The 19759-nt window shown below is 42.6% G+C and overlaps 1 protein-coding gene across 4 annotated transcripts in view; it reads left to right on the top strand.

Annotated features, from left to right (window-relative positions):
• The window catches only part of Pbx1 (PBX homeobox 1), a 308344-nt gene that overhangs the window by 234572 nt on the left and 54013 nt on the right, over window positions 1-19759 (top strand). For 2 of the 4 annotated variants that reach the window (XM_032915421.1, XM_032915420.1), the window contains exons 6-8: window positions 1398-1557; window positions 7784-7896; window positions 9225-9314. In XM_032915421.1, the coding sequence (XP_032771312.1) occupies window positions 1398-1557; window positions 7784-7896; window positions 9225-9314 (363 nt within the window). The remainder of the gene's footprint in view (window positions 1-1397; window positions 1558-7783; window positions 7897-9224; window positions 9315-19759) is intronic. The other 2 variants (XM_032915423.1, XM_032915422.1) reach the window with 1 other exon arrangement.

Here is a 19759-nt window from a genome sequence, read left to right as displayed (position 1 = left end):
CACCATTTCCATCTTTTTTTTCCCCCAGTTGCTTTTGAGAAACATACCTACCTTTCCTCTCCCTCCCTGTTGCATGTATAAATCAATAACCAGTGATAATTATGATTGATTCATATGCGCAGTGAAACTTCGATCAAGAGAAATTTGAATTTCAAAGTGCAGTTAGACGTGGTGTCATCCTGAATTGTACTCAGAAGCACACCTCCTCCCCCACGTTAACTCTGTTTTTCTGCATTTCCAACAAATAAAGCAGTCTATTATTGAATTTTTTTTTCTCTTATTTACTAATACTGCACTGGTACAGTTTGATTTTTGTAACAAAGACTTGGCATTTCTGCTATTGTGTAAGCCACAGAGGCCTTTGAAGGTTAGCTAGGCCTTTGAAGTTTTAGCTTTGTTGAATGAATTCAAAACTAAGTGTAGTTTTGTTTTGTTTTTTCTTAACTTACATTTTCTTTATCTGCCATTGTTGATAAAAGGTAGAGTGGGGATTATATGTAAGGGGTGTTATGTCTGTGGTCAATTTGTTCTTCCTTTACCTGTTTTCATAGCTTGTTGTATAAGTAAATAAAAACCACGACCCTGTAGTCCAGAATCACATCTAGAATGTAGGGTGTTATTAGACATTCCTCCCCAAGGCAAGACTTGCAGAGTAAATGCCAGTGTATGTCCTGACTCCTTTCTGGTAGGAGTCTTTGTATAAATGGAAAAGAAGTACCCACTGGAGCCAAGACAGCTTTTCTGAGCCACAGGAAGGAAATAAATTAACCAAAGAAAGTAAATTAGGTTTATTGTGTTCATTGGCTTTAACATTTAAAAGCAGGAATTTAAAGTAGTAATTAGTTATCTGTTTGTTTTTTTCCATATATAAGATAAAACTTTGTACAAGATAATCAGTAAATTTATATTGATAAAGCCTATAGCACAATAGAGTTAAGACTCAGAGTCCATATTAAGGCCATTTAACTTCTAAAGTCTGGAATTAATGTATGCACGGAAGCACCCATATATCAATATAGATTTATGTGGATATTTTAAAGATCTGTGTATTTTGATTGCACAGTGTCAGCATTAGCACTGCTTTAAAAAGAACAAGCATTTTTTTCCTAATACATTTATTTAAATGTCATAAATTAGGAAATAAGTTTAAAATACTTATTCTAAACCGAGAGTGCTAGCATTGGTGAGCAAGTCTTACATAGGAGTATCTTATTCACGAATTTTAGAAAACCCATAGTAGGCAGTTGGTCCTCTTTAAGATCTTACTTTTGCTCCGTAGCGGGTGAGGTCATCCTCTTTGGCCCCATCTCTCCACCCCTTCATGGACCTCTGTTTCCCTGCAATGTCTTCTGATGGCTGCTGAACTGATTTTACCATCTTCTCTCCTGCTGCTCTAGGTATCAAACTGGTTTGGAAATAAGCGAATCCGGTACAAGAAGAACATAGGTAAATTTCAAGAGGAAGCCAATATTTATGCTGCCAAAACGGCTGTCACTGCCACCAATGTGTCAGCCCATGGAAGCCAAGCTAACTCGCCCTCCACTCCCAACTCAGCGGGTCAGTTTCCTCTTTGATTTGGGGGGGATTATTCTCCATTTGTATATTTGTTTTTCCCTACTTTGAGACTTTGTTTGAATGCTTATGGGTTCTGATTCGTTGATTTATACTGCAATTATGATTTGCTGTCAGTGACAATTTGGGTTTTTTTCCTTGTCATATTCAAAGGACAAAGCTTTTAAGATGGGGCTGTCTGCAAGTTTGCATTGTAATACATATGTTTAATTTATAATGGAGGTCCACTGTGGATTTAATGAGACCTCTAAAATCACAGATAAAGTTGAACACTTAGGCAGTTCCCTGGGGTTCTCCTATGATGTTTTCATCCTCGTTTATCTTGCTGTCCCCATCGTTAACATGTCCAGGTCATGTGTTGGCATGGGACCTGGGCAAGGATATTCACTCTTCTGCAAAGATCTCATTGGCAAAAATTCCAATCTGTAGGGCCAGGCTACAATATTTCCTAGATGCTGATTAGAGATATTATTCTTTATTGGTTTCTTTTATTGGTTTTCCTTATGTAAATTGCCAGGAAAAATTATAAGCTGTTAAGCCAAATATTTCGAATTCTAGTGTTCATATTGTAACCTCAATCGTGTGCTCTGGGTCTAAATTTTATTTTTGTGAACGTGCATCGTACCACTAAATTCAGACTTTAGGCTGCCATAGAAGTTCATTTTTAGAACTGCCCTGCGCTGTCACTTCTGAACTTCCGGGGTGCCACAGTAAGTCAGTACTATATGAAATATTACCTCCATGACGGCATGCCGCAGAAGACATGTTGATATTTCTCCTGGAGGGGAGAAGGGGAAAACAAACGTTTCCTTATTAAATATATTTCGTGTAAGACGTCATCCTTCCCTATAACGGACAAGATGCATTTATTTGGGATGTGGAGTGCACTTCTAAGTCTGTCGATACCAATAATATACTAGCAAATCCAAACATACTGACTCATAACGTGGTTGCGAATCTGATTTCTAGGAGTTTGTGTGGTGACATCAACCTCATGGTCTGGTTGTCTACTAAGGAGCTTCTTCATGCCATATGCTGCCTTTGTAACTGGATATCTGTAGGGCACCACACACTTTCCCTCCGTGAGCTTCTCCACACATTAATTGGTTATCATCGGGGTCTCCAAGTCCCTGGGCTATACCACCATGACCTTCTTTTGTTTAATTAGAATCAGGCATGAGGAGAGCCCTTGGCTTTTCAAACATTGGCATCACAAGACTCTTTAATTTGATCCAGTTTATTTTCCTCAGCTGTTAAGGTCAGGCTGCCCTGAAGAACGCTTTTGAAAATTCTGTTGGTTTTGCTGTTGTTGTTGTTGTTGGCCGTTGTTGCTCTTCCTCGATGTGGTATGATTGATCCGAGCGAAACAGGTCCAATAACCACAGTTTCCTCCTTCCCTATCTGGTTGATGGTTGAAGATTTCAAACCCAGCTTCGCAAGGTGAACTGTGGTGCTCGGCAGACATTCTCGCTTATCTCTTTGGAAGAAGTATAATTCTGTCAATATTAGCAAAAATGCACTCAACAGTCCTGCAGAGGTTATCATAATGCAAAACAGATATCAAAATGACTTTTTTTCCCTGTCCCTGCTATATCTGCATCACAGATGGCTTCCCATGATTTATGACTAGTCCTTAGAAAGGCCCTGTGGGCTCCCTTCATTACTAAATCCATAACTATTTTTCTTTCCTAAAGCACTTAAAAAGAGAAAAGTAAGCATTTTAACCCCCACTCTGTGTTTAAGAATTATGTTGGCTCTTACGGAATGTCAGTCTGATTACAGTTTTCTAAGGAATTTTCTGGTGGCTTAAACTTCATATGACTATTCTGAGCACAAAGTACATTATTATGGAAAACTCAAGCTAAGCCTTCCAGTTGTGCCTAAGTTATTGGAAATAATTTGCCAGGGAACCCTTTGTAATGGTCCCTTTCTAATACGGAGAGCAAAGAAAACACTATTGTAGATGTGCAACAGCACGGAATTTTAAAGATAAATGTCTTAACTGGAAAAGTTATAAATGGGCTTCTCTGGGTTTTCTTTGGCTTTTAACAGCCTAAATCATGGCACAGATTGGAGGATAAGCGCTCGAACTTTTACATAGAGTGTTTATTCCATTGTGCGCCATCTCTAAAGGAATTTCAAAGGAGAAACGGTAATGGAAAGAGATTGTCAATAAAAGGTTAATCTATGAAAAGGTATTTGGGCAGATTTTGAAGTCCAGGATTCTGGCACCCAGGACAGTTTTATCTTCTTGGTGCGGAAATAGAAATCCTCCTGGGATCTTTGCTTACTCGACACGCTCATTTCTACCACAGGAAAGGCAATACACCAATAAACCCTCTTCCCTCCCCTGGATTTTGTGCAGGGAATAGCACTCGGGTGGTTAGCAACCCACACCTAAGCAGCCCTGTTTGTTCAGTAGACTTTGCCCCTTTTCCATAGCCTCACCTAGGACTAGGTGCTAGGGGTTTCCAAGTATCACGAGACTTTCAGTGTGATTTATTGTGTCTTCCAGCAGAGGTGGACAAACCCGATGCAATAATGAGGAAGGATGAAAGGAATGAAGTTGAGGGTGTGGGAAATGAGAGAACCTGAATGACAAAATTGTAAAAACCTTTGGCTAGAGCTCACTGGGGAGACCCCAAAGAATGAGCTCTCAATTTCTCAAGTTTAAAAGAAAAAGGTTATAGAAGCATGAATTGAGGACTCAAACAAGGCAGGTGCTTACTTCGAAGCAAGAGTGAAACATGATTAGGTTCACATCTACTAAAATCTGTCCTCCTCTGTTCCCTCTTCCCCGCCCTGAGATGACATAGAAGTCTGGCTGAATCAGCCAGTTACCTCACCTATGGGGAACTTGGGTTTTTTAGACTCCAGAAATTAAAGCAATATTTGCCAGGTAGCTCCCTCACAAAACCTGTATACCCAGTGAGAATCCGTGAGCTCATACTTTCAAACACTTTGAGTTTCTTAAGGCAAGCACATACCCTATCTGTGTGGTGAGTCATTAGTTCTCAATGAGGGGTGAGTATTCACCTCAGCAGACATTCAGGAGTATCTGGAGATGGTTTTCATTGTTGTCAGTGTCCGTGGTGTGGCTGGAGATGGAGATCCACTTAACCATCCCACCAGGCATGAGATGCTCCTTACAGCCAAGAATTATCCAGCCAAAAGCATCAATAGTGCCAAGACTGGGAAGCCATGCTTCCATTTAGATATTATTACCTTTTATTATTAAGTTAGTTGAATTTTATTGCATATTTGGGTCTTGTTTGTTTGTTCTGTTTTGGTTTTCGCGAGAAGTTTAGACTCCTAAAGATCACTTGAAATAAAAGGACTGACTATCTTCAGGAACTCGCCTTACGAAAATGGATGTTAACACATTTCCAAGTCACAGTATTTGCCCAAGGAAATGCATTAGATTCCTGGGTGATCCATTACTTCTTCTCGGTCTAATTGAGTGCAGATGTCACTTTGTACACACCCCAAGTGTCTGGGTGGCACTTGCCTTCATTCCTTAGCCAAATCGAGATCCTTTCAACTGCCAAGCACATCTTGAAGTATGCCTCCAGTGACTGCTGATTACCCACAGCACCCTGCAGATAAAGTGACTGGGTGGTCTCGGCAAACCTACTAGTACGCAGCTGTTCTTTGGGGATTCCACAGCACTTTCAAGAAAGTGCATTCACTTTCTGTCTGGGAACTATGCAGTGCTCAGGAGGCTCTCCATTCAGTGATCCATTCTTTCCAACCTTCAATGCTGGGCAAAGAACGCCCCGCCCCCACACACACACCTTGATGCCTGTGTGGACTTTATTGTGGTACTAGGAGCACCTGTTCACTTCCGTCTACTCCATCACTGCCTCTAGATTCTCAGAAGCCACGACATGGCTGCACAGAGACCATGAAATGCTGAAACAGCACAGCCAAGAGCACAAGGGACTATTTCTGCAATTACTGCTCTGATACAAATGCATTTATACACACAGTGCATTTGTATGCGCATATTTATCCCTGCACATATTACATAGCCAGACATATTTACAATTTATCTATGCACATATATATTTTTTAAATCATCCATGTCAATTGCAGTATATATCTTGTAGATGGCACACTCCATGTCTGCATGCTTCTGTGGGTGCCATGCTTCTTGGCATGAGGGTAGCCCTTTTGGGGATTTCTCTCGTGGCATGGTTTAAATAGTGATGACCAATTGACCCTCAGCCAGGCACACAGCATGTGTGACTAGTACTAGTACCTGGTATCTAAGAATGGGTGAGAAATAAAATACCTAGGTTTCAGACTCAGCACTTCGGGGCCAAGGAACATAGGAAGTCTGATGACGTGAATACAGCCATTGTGTAGGTTCTGGTTCTGATGTGCGCTGAACAAGACATAATATTGCATTGGCTTTATTGTTTAGGCTTTGTGTCTGTGACTACAAACGAGATCTGAAGGGGCTGCAACTCATATGTCGAAGTCTGGGTTGGCTACACAAGCATGAGAGTTGGAGCTGCAATAAACGTTGCTTCTTCCATAGTTGGGAGGGTGGTTTCAAAAATAGAGTGTCGTGGTAATGGAAGGAAGTTACAGGCCAAAGTCTACATCCCACTGCCTGCATATAAACTGACCATGACGAGATCCTAGACCTGTTTTTGCTAAGATTGAGTGTGTCTAATTCCTTCAAGAGAAATTATATAGAAAATTACTGGGCAGACAAGATGTAGTCCGTTGGTTGATATTTCAGTCCCCTCTGCACCCATAAAGACAGCACTTTCCTTGCCTGGAAAAGCAGGAATGGGCAGCGAGCTGGAGGCAGCAGCAGTTTATGCAGAAATATAGTTACAGAGTTTCTTGCATGAGGATGCAAACTCCCCGGAACACAGGAAGATACAGATAGTTCTTAACTTGGGGTTGTTGCCAAGATTACAAACACCTGGTTCCTCTAAATGACTCTTGCAGTTGACATGTGATGACACAGTAGACAGTTGTATATCAAGTGCCATGGCAGGGTAGAGAACACACTGCCTATTAAGTGGCTGCTCTGTGGGGAAAAAGAAAAGGTCTTCTCTTCTTGGCTGCGGGTAGACAGCTCTCTTGCGGAGCTCAGATCCCTGTCTTGAGAGAAGAGACAGAAAGCATCAGACGGGAGGTCTGACTCATTGCTGGGTGACTCCCCATTGGTGGTGGCTGTCAGAAGAATCTCAGGGCAAGAAAGAGCACAGGGTTAGAAGTCACAGAGTGCAACTGACCTGGGTCCCTGAGGTCTCTCCTTTATCAGGCTAATGTCATGTTTTTAACCAAACCTTGCACGCTGAGCTTTCCTTCCTATGCGCTGAGCTGCACGATGATTTTAGAGCTCTGATTAGCTTCGGAAGCCCTGGGATTCAGGGTAAGCTTGAGCTAGGTTCATCCCATGGGAGCCTGTGGATGGATCTAAGGCCAGCCAGATGGAACTTCTATCTCTGGTGAAAGCTCATGCTACCTCTCCTTCTGGAGGCCAATTTTTAAAAAAATTCCTAGACGCATTTCATGCATGCTTGAAAATGTTGGCCCAGTGTTCTGCTTCATCTTTCTGTGCTCCAGCAACTGGTAGAAAGGCTAGGCCATTCTCACATAATCTCGCAATCTTGGCGATTTCCTGGGCTCTTGCCACAGAGCAACGAAGTTTACCGTATTTCTAGGAATGGAGAGTATCTATACACCCCAGGAGACACTGCCTCAATGCACTCTCCTCCTGTGTGCTGCTTCCACTCACAAGATGGATTCAGCAAAGCATATTTGGAATCTAGAAAAGGTACCCAGATACTCTAATGTGGTGACAGAAATATCATTGGCCAAACAATATTGTCGACCACATTCTCCATCCTTTTGGCCTCATGGCCAACCCTAGACTATTAGAGGCATGAAAGAAAAATCTTAAGTAGATGGCACTAGACTACAGCTTCCCCCTTTCAACTTAAAATCACTAGCCGAAAGCCGTCTTCATGACAACTCGGAAGGAGGGGTCACTTTATGTAACAGCAACAGTGTGCACCCTCTTGCTTGCTCTGTTCTTCATGCTACTAACCAGGCTCTGCGGACACTGTTTTCGTCTTACATTTGATTTTGGGGGATTGCTTTGCATGTCATTCTCCTCTTGGCTGTTGGTTGCGGGGTTGATCCTTTTCCTTTCTGTGATTCAGGTGCCTCACTCTTTCCTTTCCAGGTTCTTCCAGTTCTTTTAACATGTCAAACTCTGGAGATTTGTTCATGAGCGTGCAGTCACTCAATGGGGATTCTTACCAAGGGGCCCAGGTTGGAGCCAACGTGCAATCACAGGTAGGGACCCAGCCAATATGCGGCCAGGTGAATTCAGTAGAGTGGAAGAACCTTCAGTTGTCTCAGCTTCCTGCTCCTGTCTGGACACAGAGAAGGATAAAGAAAGGAAGGGAAAGGCAGACAGGCGGTAGTCAAACCAAGTCAGAATAAAACGAACCAGAACAAAGACAACCATGATCATTGGGTATGGTGCCCATGCTTTGGCTCTGGCTTGTCAGTCACAGTAGGAAGGTAGGAAAGGAACAAATAAAGAGCGAAGTGAAAGAGGCCTGCGAGGCGGGTGGAACTGGCGTCTCTGTTATTCATCAAAGGAAAAGGAGTTTCAGCCTGTTATCTCTTCCAAGTCTCCCTCTCGTCTGTTGATTTCCCATCTTCAGGATTCGCTCCCATAAAGAAGTCATCCAAGGTCAGGCAGATGCGTTAGTATCTCCTGCTTTCACCTTAAGCTTTAAAATCACCAAAGTCAGCTTGACTAAACTCATATACTTAGTCACCCTTGAGGTCAGTGGGTTCGAGTTCCTGATGATAAGACCATATATGGAACCAAAAAACAAGTCATGTGCCAAACCTCCGTGCTTCTTAGTGTAACCATTTACCTTCAAGACAGATACCTCGGGAAGCCATCCTGCTCTCTCAGCATGAAGCGTGATCTGAGAGGTTGAAGTCATATGCTCTGGGTCACAATGACTTGGGAAGATAGGAGCCACATCTACCTATCTGACACAGGGAACAGAAAATAGTACATGCCTAGAATAGACAGCTGGCTGGTGACTCAGCCCCTTGCACAGGAAGCGCTGCCTAGAAACAAATTTGAGGTGACGCCGGCAGACTTTGGTCATGTGACTAAATGACTTACCATCATTGAAATACTGGTTTTTAAAAATAAATAAATACAACTGGGTCTTTATCCCAGTTTCCTCTCTCTGTGACGTGGCTGTCTAAGTCTAGGAAAAAACCTTGTCTCAAGTTGCATAGGAGAATCTGTAGGGAAGGAAAGTGAGGGAAGGAGAAGCACCTGTCCTCTGCCTCCATTCCCTCTAGCACCATGGTCCCTGTCCCCTCACACAGTGTTGTGCAATCTACCTCAGTTTGGGGAACCCAGGTTTCTTTTACTGTTTTTACTGAACTCAGAAGTAACAATGTCTTTGGCATCGGGGGGAGTCCCAGCCTCCTCCTTATGGACTCCCCCCCCCCAGGAAGAGCATCACCAAAATGATTTGCTTTACTGTGTAGCATGACCCATCGGTAGCCTGTGAGGAGATGATGTGCCGCATCCTTTCCTTCCTCTCTCTGACTAATTGCCTTTCTGTTGTTGTTCCTCTGTCTAGGTGGATACCCTTCGCCATGTTATCAGCCAGACAGGAGGATACAGTGACGGACTCGCAGCCAGTCAGATGTACAGTCCGCAGGGCATCAGTGTAAGCAAACAAGGCTCCCCAACCCTTTGTTTCTATTCTATCACTGTCAATTATTTCAAAGCCACAGGGCCCAGAATGCCACTTAGTAGGACTTGTCTTAGCTTTGCAGTCACCTAGTTTCTTGTTTCTTTATCGGTCATGCCATCGGCAGCATCCTCCCCACGAAAGAACATAGTGATTGGGCAGGCTTCATGCAGGCAGCTGGCGTCTAAGGCTGTCACACACAATCAGTGTTTGCATGGCACCTGCGGCCACATGCGTTCAGCTGAGAGGAGCTGCTAAACAGGTGACACCTAGTACAACCGTGGTAGGAAATATCACCACAGACTGGGACCAGGATACCTGGAGAAGAAAACCAGGGGCCCAAATCCATTGCATCCAGGTCTATGGCCATAAGAATAAAACACCATTTTTCCAATCTGTCAATAGATGATTTTCAAAAATTGACAAGGCCTAGTATGTTGAAGGGACAGGGAGGGGGTGTGGACCATCTTCCACTTGTTCTTGGGTGCGCTGGCGGCTCCTGACTAGCATGAAAATTCATAGCGACAAGCTATGTCGCACAGAGTGAAATCGATCAGACAGACACAAGGAGAACCAAGTGTAGATTCGGGACAGCAATCCAACTTGATTTCTCAGATCAACCGTCTGCTATCTCAGCAGCGATGACAGCAAGCTGGGACGTGAGGGAAGCCTGGAAAAGGAGGTTGTTCTTCAGTTCAGGGGTGATTTCCAGGATTTTAGAGGTCACAGGAGACTCTCGTGGGATGATTGGCTCGGAATTGATGAAGAAAGCAGAGCTTCGGTTAGTTGATGGAGAACCGTGCTATTGTTCATTGCTATTGGTATTGTTAAAATAACTTTTTAACAATGGGAGTGGGAAGGAAGGCAATATGATGTGATTTAATAATGTGATCCCAGTCTGTTCTAATTGAAGCGTAATGTCTGTGAGGATGTGGGAGGTGGCCCCTTTGCCTCTGCATTGAGTCTTGTCCTACCCAATTATGGCATATCTGGAAGGAATCAAGAGAAGAACAATTATTTCATCAGATGAAGAATAATTATTTTAAAATCATGGAACGGTAGGGCTGATGGCTCCATCAGGCTATTTGAGTATGAGCGTCTAAGGTTGTATCCACAGTGCCCATGTAAAAAGTCATCTGGCCACACATCCATAAACCCAGCACTGGGGAAGCAGAGACAGGGAGACCCCTAGAGCTCTTTAGCCAGTGAGAGAGACCCAGTCTTAAGAAAGGAAGTGAACAGCAGTGGAGGAAGGCACCAAACTTTAACCTTTGGCCTCCACAAACACACACCCAGCACTTGTACACATACCAACTTGCACATCCCACACAAGCACATACGTAAACTACATACATGTAAAGAAGAAGCATTCTTATCCCGTAAAAGACAAAGAGAAGGTGATGTGTAACAGTTTTGATGCAGCCCTCACAGAGACAGCTTCATCAGAACGGTCTGAATAGAACACCGAGTAGAAGCATCAGAGACATGGATCTGTGGTCCCTTGCTTAACATTGAAGGTTTCACATAATTTGAGAGCCTCATACATGGTTCGGCTAGTACCTGTGATAACAGTCTTGGTAAGGACATGGTAAAAATAAGCCAGTCACTAGGGAGTAATTTTGAGGGGTGACATCTATTGCTACTTACAGTTAAGAATTCTTTCTCTCCTGTTATCAGGCAGAATCTTGCTGAGCTCATTTCTTAACTACCGTTCTCTCTTTGCAAAGAAAGGCAAGGTCAGTCTGTCCTGTTGAACACACTTTCAACAGTCGTGCCATTTTCTAGGAAAGTCCAGAGAGGAGCTTGTCTCCACATTGTGCCTATGATAACAATCATAGCTATGATAACATGTGTTAGTGTTGGCTGGCTGGGCCACCTGCTTAGGAGAGCACAGTGCTCCATGTGGTCCACGCATTCTCAAAGAGTCCAAGTGAAGGAAGGAGCTGACTGGCACACGCATCTGGGTATTGCTGAGCGTTTATGAGATACTAGACTTTTCCAGAAATGATTTTGTGCATTAAATGAAAGAGAAGACTATGAAGACTGTAGAAGAGGGGGGAACAAAAAAAATGCAGATGTATGCAAAAAAAGAAAAAAAACTGAAGGAAGTCCTTATGACTCAGTGCAAAGTGGGTCTGACAGTTTCTTATGTGGCCTATTTTAATCCCTAACTGCAGTACTGTAGTAAGCAGTGCTTCATGGGGTCAGGGTTGGGTAGACATCCAGTATTGACCCTTCTGACATCATCTGGTGTGCTGGAAATCATTTCTGAGACAGTGTAACAAACACGTGGGGACAATTATGTCTGATTACATAATCCCAGCACCAAAAAAAAAAAAAAAAAAAAAAAAAAAAAAAAGGGGGGTGTTGGCTGAAAAATGCCACTCGAGTCACTCGTGTATTAATTTTTTCCTGTAAATTATGATGACTTTATTTCTGAGTCTTTAATATACAGGCTAAGTGCATTGAAGGACAGTGGCGACGTGATACGTAGCTTTGCTGTCTGTTCTTAAACAGGCCACCTACAGGAGACGAGGCATGTTGTAGCAAGGTGTATTTTTAGATGGTGGTTTTAGAAGCTAGGGCATAGGCATGCACAGAGTAGGCTTCTAACTGCCAAGATAGAGAAAGAGAGAAAGGGAGGAGACACAAGAGGAGACAAGGACAGGAATGAAAGGTCTGAGCCAAAAGGCAAAAATAAACAACCCCTAAGCCGAATGCAGCAGTGGAACTCCCAGCTGGGATCTGGGTAGTGTCTCATTTGATGGAGGACGTTTTCTGGGCACTGTTCAGCTGCCTCCTGGCTGGGTTTCCACGGCACCCATATCTTATCCAGCTGGTGTCTGTTTTTTAAGTCGTGTAACGTGTGGACCACTCGCCTTGAACCGAGCTCAGAGCAATGGGATTACAAAGTTCTAGAGGCAAGGTCCCATAACGGTGGTGGTCCTGTCTCGGTAATTCCAGGCACGCTTCCGGGAAAACGAGGAGGCAGCTAGCAAAAGGATTGGCTAAGCATAACTCTCTGGTTTGGTCTTTTTCTCTCCTCTTCATGAACAGTTTTCATGGTGGGTGTTTCTATTGAGGGTAGGATAGGGCACTATTCTGATGCAAAGACGTGGATTTGAAATGGACACAGAGTTATACAAGACCTCGAGATCTCCTGTTACCCAGCATGAATGGTAAACTCTACGTCTTTAAATACTTTGTGTTTTCACATAACCACAGACAATTCTTGATCCACACAGAGAGATTCTCAGTAACTCAGGGAGAATATTCCATTTCTCTGTCAGTCAGACATTCTTGAAGACGGCCTAACTACTAGACTCTTTCTTTTCATCACCCCCGCCACTGTCCTGCTTCTGGAAGCAGTTCATTAACTAGGGTTCTGCCACAGACTCCATGCTGCTGTCTTCGGTTGTCTCCTCTCTTGCACATCCCCACTGAAGGCTTCCAGTGCCATTCTTTGCTCAGAAATCATTAGCAGTCTTGATCGCCTGCCTTAGCAGCCTGAACTCTGAGTCCACGTACAGGATTTTCCATATTTGTTGGCCCAACCTACCTGTCTTTAAACTCTGGGCTCCTATTCATGCAGCCCATTGACCTTAACTTGGTTACATCTTTAACCCTCTCCTTCTATGTCTGGGCATCACGTGAGTGCCCGGTGCCCCTGGAGATAATGCCTCTGAGCTGTCTCTCCAACCCCTGCATTCACTTCTCTCTGTCATCCACATGGGCATCCCTTCATTCCTACGCTACCTTCACTATCTCACTCCTGTCCCATATTTATTGCTCCGAGTGCAGTTCCTACTTGGCATCTTTCTTCCTATTAATCCTATCCTTTGTTTTTCTCACACACGGACTTCTCTTATAGCACTTAAATTCACAGAGCACATTTATTACCATTATATCATTTATCTCTACATATGTGTATGTTCATGTGTATATACATACATACACACATATATATTTGTGTATATAATATATATGTGTACATATATACACACACATGCATATATATATATATATATATATATATATATATATATATATATATATATATATGAAAATGCCAATCAGGAGAAGAAAAAGATGCTACCAAATTCAAGACATTTTTAATGGGCATATCTAATGTACCAGCTCTAAGGTATTTAGTAATCATGATTATTTTAAGTGCTTCGCTTAACCATAAATAGGCTGTGTTCTAAACCCCCAAATGTTCTTAAATATATTCTTTTGGGAGTGACTTTTCTAGACAGGGTATAGCAGTGCACGCATAGGAGGGAGATGGGAAACTTTTTAAGGTTAAGATGAACCTGGGCTCCACAACAAGACCCGATTCAAAAGCTAACAGCTCTCGAAGCCTTTCGGAGCTTGTATTTTGTATGAAATCCAAGGATCTTCTCCTCCACTCAGCCTGTGAGCTGTTGTATGGGATGGTACGGAACATCATCTCCGTAGGTCCTGTCAGTTACAGCCTCAGAGCTCCTTTGTTATTTAGGGACTCTCCGGGAGAGCACCTGTTGGTTGGGCGGCCATGTCTAATGATTCCCCACCTCTCCTCACACACTGTGGAGCAAGGGCCTGCATACCGTGATTGGGAGGGACGTGGAAGCAACCCAAAAGGAGGAAAGTTATAATCTTGGATCACAGCAAACTGCCCTAAAAGTCTCTTTCAGAATTCACACTGGAGAATTCTACAGTGTGACCGTTGATTTCCTCAGCTCAAGGGGCACCAGATCAACTTTGTAACCTCCCCTCACCCCTCCACCCCATTTCCCCCCCAGATTGTATCTTGAGTTCAAATGTGCAGGAGGAAGAAGTCTGACTCCAAGAAATCCTTCCCTTTGGAGTTAGAGATTTGTAAAAAGCAGAACCACTACCCTGCAGGGTGAGATTATTTATTTTAAATTGTTTTGAAATGTGAGTTGAGGGAGTGAATTTGCTGCAGCCAGCCTGGAATGTCAATCCACTTGGAGATTTGCTTACTCAAAGGTTTTAGTGAAAGTTGTGAGTGTTAGTGTTTATCTCTGTGAGGCAGTGTGCCAGTGACATCCAGTCATCGGGGAAAAACACCAATGACATCCAGTCATCAGGGGGAAAACGCCAGTGACATCCAGTTATCAGGGGGAAACGCACTAATTTTTGGTGTGTGATAATTGTAGAAATGGAAAAATAGAAGAGATGAGGCTTTTATCTTGAAAAATTGTAATGCAGGTGTTTTGTTTGGGTTTTCTTCTCGTGTTAGGTGGAGAAGGAATAAAGTGGACATTGCTCAAATAAATAAATAAATAAATAAATAAATAAATAAATAAATAAATAAATAAATAAATAAAATGGAAATCATTAGGACAGAATATCCTACATTTCAGTAAACCTGTGCCAAGCACTTAGATATCACAGGGTTTATTTAGCAGCGCTCAGCCACACACCATGGCTTTACTTTCCTTAGCTGCTTCTGACAGACCTTTCAATTGTGTGTATTAAGATAGTGTTGCCATGTTTGAGGTTGTAGGGCTGAGAGAAGGGGTAATCATTAAATTCACGTGCAAATCATTAAAAATTCATTTTACTTATACCGAGTTTAATTCTCTCATCAATTAAATTTGAATGTGGCTTTTGAAAGGCCTAGATGGTGTCCAGATGTGCTTCCAGTTTGCCTGTGAATGACATTCGGGACCTGTGACCAGGGATGAGGGCAGAGCCCCAGGCTGGTCATGTGAAGGGGCTGAGAAAAAATGGAGAGGTCCACACATGCATGGGCAGACTCTGATGAGTTTTCTTCATGACAGAACTCTGCCTAGATTAGAAGACCTTTAAAAGTTAATACTGTGTCTACTCCTGCATGAGGGACATTTTAAAAAACAGAGGGCTTTTTATTTTTCAGCTCATAGTTGTTAATGAATCAAAAAAAGTCACAGCGTTTCAATGTTCTACACATCCATCATTTTTCCTAGCTGCCAGCTTAAATGCTCTGGAAGCAAATATGGCCGGATCATGCACTGACTTACTTGTTCATTCATTTTCATTGGCCTGGATTCTTGCCCACTCAATAATCATAAGTGCTTTTTCATCTTTGGGGGAAGTACGTATGTCACATATGTCACATATAGGTCAAGTTACAAAAGTCCTGAAATCATACAAACCTCTGATGATGGCACTAAAGAGATGGCTCTGTGGTTAAGAGTGTTGGCTGCTGGTCCAGAGGACCCAGAATTGTTTCTTACAACGCTCTTACTCCCAGGGCATCCCCTCTTCTGGCCTCTACAGCCATCAGGCAAGCACAAGGTGCATAAACATACATGTGAGCAAAACACATACATGTTTAAAAAAAAACAAAAACAAAAACCAAGAATCAAAAAACAAAACCCGGGGGTTGGGGATTTAGCTCAGTGGTAGAGCACTTGCCTAGCAAGTGCAAGGCCCTGGGTTCGGTCCCCAGCTCCCGAAAAAAAAAAAAAAAAAAAAAAAAAAAGAAAGAAAGAAAGAAAGAAAGAAAGAAAGAAAGAAAGAAAGAAAGAAAGAAAGAAAGAAAGAAAGAAAGAAAACCCTGGTGCAAATCAACTAAAAAACAACCAATAATATCTTAAAAAGAGTGCTCTTCCCACCTCCCAGACATCCATACTTGGGGTTGTTTCAGTGCAACAGTAAGCATCCTTTTCTGCATGCTCCTTATCTCCTTGTAGATCCACGGTGAACTTAGTTGACCGCCAGGTTAGTGGTGTTTCCACTCCAAGAGCATTGCATCCATACTCTGTATACAGGGGCATGGTGTATGTCTCAGTTCTGCCCATGGGACTATGGACAGCTTTGGGAGGATTCAACTTCCTGAACTCCAAAAAGGACAGTTGAGCTGAACATTAGATAAGCCATTGTCTACTGTAATATTATATTTATGAATAGTGATTATTTTCCTATCCCCAAATCAATATAGCACCAGGAGAGATGCTCAAATACACAAAGGAGAAATTGCATTGCTGGGAAAATTCTAGGTTGTGAAATGACTGTTGTCCTCCACGTTCTTTTCATTGAAATGGATGTTTCTGGCACCCTGTCCAGCTTGGCCCACTCTCAGGTGCTGAGAAATTATTCCAGGCTCATATGGAATCCAGGCTCCTGCCTTCTACTCTGTGAAGAAACACCACAACTTCAAAAAGGAAAGTTACTTTTGTGGTTGCTCTGAAAGGGCCATGTCCCCAGAAACTTCAGTAAACATTTAGCATATTAAATTAAGCCTGGATTACTCTTGCTTCCTGAAGAAATCCATGTTTGGAGACAAGCTTGTGTTGGGTAGACTATTACTCTGTTGTTGTTGTTGTTGTTGTTGTGTTGGGTAGACTATTACTCTGTTGTTGTTGTTGCTGCTGCTGCTGCTCCTCCTCCTCCCCCTCCTCCTCTTTCTCTTCTTCTTTGAAAGATCCCATTGTTCCTAATACAAAAGTAAAAGTGGGTAAGTTTTTGAAGTTTCTGCTTCTCTGGTTATATTTTAGTCTGAGGAGATTCTTTTCCAGATCTCTAAATACTAAATACTTAGAAATCCTCATATCTAAATCTGCTTCAGTTTTACAGTATGGTAAGCAAATGAAGAAATGATTCATTCAACAAATATTTATTGAGTACTTCTAATATCCCATATCAGTAATAGAAACACTAATAGGTCATAGCCCTGGCAATCCATAACATCACCAGAAGCTAAAAGGGGTGGAAATTATCCGCCTTAGTCATCTGGTTCTTGGACAGAGAGCTATACCACCTAATGTAATCAATATAATACATTACCTTAAAGGCATCTTGGAACTAGATGTCAAAAGGGGCATTTGTATATGCAGTCCAACCAACTAAAATATATGAATTGCTTATAAATATGATTGGCCTTTGCCGTGAATTCTTTTATTACAAGTGACTACAGCAATGGGATTTTTGTCTTGGTAAGAATAGTCTATTTTAATCTCGTTTAGTAAGTTAACACATTGCTATAAAGTACTTGGTATGACTAGTGTTTTAAAAAATGAGTTTTTAATTTTACCTAATTTCAAAATAGCCACTTGTAAGTACTGGCTGCTATTTTGGGCAATGAGGCCTATGTGCTGTACCAGACATTTGAGAGATACCCAGAGTCATACAATAGTGTGAGAGGTATGGCCATGCTACAAAAGAAGGATAAAAAACACCCTTAAAAAAATTACAGAAAATATTGCTTTTTGCTGTTCTAAGATAAATAGAACCCTTGTTTAAAATTAGTCATGTATAGCCAGTTAATATACATTAGCATAAGAATATGCTTCAAGCAAGGAAATAATATGGAGGAAGATTTAAAATATAAATATAGAATTACCCACATTTATTATAGTCCCTACTTGCAGTGATTTTCAGCTACTTAATTCCCCTAATTATAATTTTTCCAGCCTGCCCAGGTCATGTTCATGTTGAACCTTTTGGCTAAGATTCAACCATTCCACGCTTCTACAAAGTGCAGGCTCTATTTCAGTTCCCTCTGGTGACCTTTGCAATCCTTTCTCACAGCCTCTGCCTTGCTGCCCCCTTCTTGCCCTGTTAGTCTGGGCAAAGTGTGGCTGTCACCTCAGCAGTGTCACATGGGGGCCAGTGAGCAGTGAAGAACTTTGGATCCCAACCAGACCTATCAAATTGGTTTCTGAGAGTTCACTAGATCCCCTTGTAACTTCTAAGCTTTTGAAAGTCAGCATGAGGACATCAGGTCTTTAAATCCTTCCTAACACTAAAACTTCCCTAAGAGAAGTAATTAATATTGGTTTCTTCACAAAATTCTTTAGTTTTCCAAGAGTTTTCTTTAAGCATTTACAGATATACCCTCTCCCAAAAGGAAGAATTTAATAGTGCAAGGGTCTGGGGAGACAGCTCAGTTAGCCTTGCAAACATGAGAACCTTGGCTCAATTCCCCAGAACCCATGTTCCCATGAAGAACACAGAAGCCAGCCCAGTTCTACACGCCTATAATTCTGGCAAGAGAAGGTGGTAGGCAGAAGCAGGTGGATCCCTGGAAGTGCTCAGGCCACCAAATCTAGTCCAGGTAGCAAAATCCCAGACTAGTGCAGGACTGACTGTCTCAAAGCGTGTAAGTGCCCAAGACTCCTGAGAATTGACACCCGAGTTTGTCTTGCCCTCCACTTGTGTCCCGTGCATGTGCACACAAACCTACACACACGTGCACTCACACACATGATGTGGTGCAGTGTAACCATTGTACTCACTGGCTAGATTCTGCCACTTTACCCATGTTCTCATGCACACACAGGTGCACCCTTCAAACTTTCATCAGTTCATGGAACATTCCACACTGTGATGGCAGAAAATTGTACACTTTCCCTCACGTAAATGTTGCTGTTGCATGTATAGATGACTAGAGTTGGTGTTTATACATACCGTTTAATTTTTACTTCTGAGGCCAAGTTTTCTACAACTAAATGTGCAAGTTGTGAGTGTGCATTCTTGGCATTTTGGTAGGTACAGTCCACTTGTTTAGTTTCTGTGCTGTATCTCCATACACCTGCCTCGTTTTCACAATTTATAAAGACAAACAAAAGGGCAGATAGAGGGAGAAGGGCGAAGCCCATGGGTGTGCACAGAGCAGTCTGGACTTTTCCAGGCAGTCTAAGGTTCTCCTCCTATCTCTCTCCCAGCTGACCTCACCCTCATGTCTTGGAGCTAAGGAGTGCTAGGAAAGCCATTTAGAGTCCCGTAGGGTGATTTATTCTATATTTATTTGCCCTTGCTTTTGATCTGATATGCTTTCTTTTAAAGGGAACTATGAACCCCCCTTTTCATAAGAAAAGCTTAGGCAATATTTTAAACAGAAACTTCAGAGGGACTCCCTCACGTGTAGGATGTTAAAGCTTCCCTTTCTCCTTTTGTCATTTCCCCCTTTTAATCTGGGGTTCTTGAGTCGCAAGTCCACTCTGTCTTCCTTGCCTCCCCAAACTCAAGCAAAAACTTTTCCCTCACAGTCAGCACTTGCAGGAGACTGACATCCACCCACTCAAGGAAACGAACAATCACGGCCTCTACTGAGCTTCCACCAAAGGGACACTGCCAGGGAATGGTGCTCTGACACAGGAAGTATCCGTCCTTCCCTCATAAGCTCAGAATTCCGGAAAGACCTCCCACGAGTTTGAAGGCTCTGTGCACCTTCCGAGTGGGGAAAAGGACAGCAGACATGCTTCACTACCCCACTGTGTGTTTACAGATCTAGCGCTCAGCTGTGGGTCCACCAGCTATGCCAGGAGCACTAGTGCAGATTATCTATTGAGATCCTGCTACAGTCTGTCAACTGAGAACAGAATCATTAAGTATTTCACACAAGATCAGCTGACATGTAAGTGCCAGGGCCAGGTGTGAACCCAGTAGTCATACTCTAAAGCCTCTGTCTCACTTTTGACCAAATGGAC

This window comes from Rattus rattus, chromosome 10 (genome assembly GCF_011064425.1).
Source record: "Rattus rattus isolate New Zealand chromosome 10, Rrattus_CSIRO_v1, whole genome shotgun sequence".
Classification (NCBI taxonomy): Eukaryota; Metazoa; Chordata; class Mammalia; order Rodentia; family Muridae; genus Rattus; species Rattus rattus.
The sequence above is the reverse complement of the archived record's forward strand: the minus strand, read 5'-3'. Positions and strand labels throughout refer to the sequence as shown.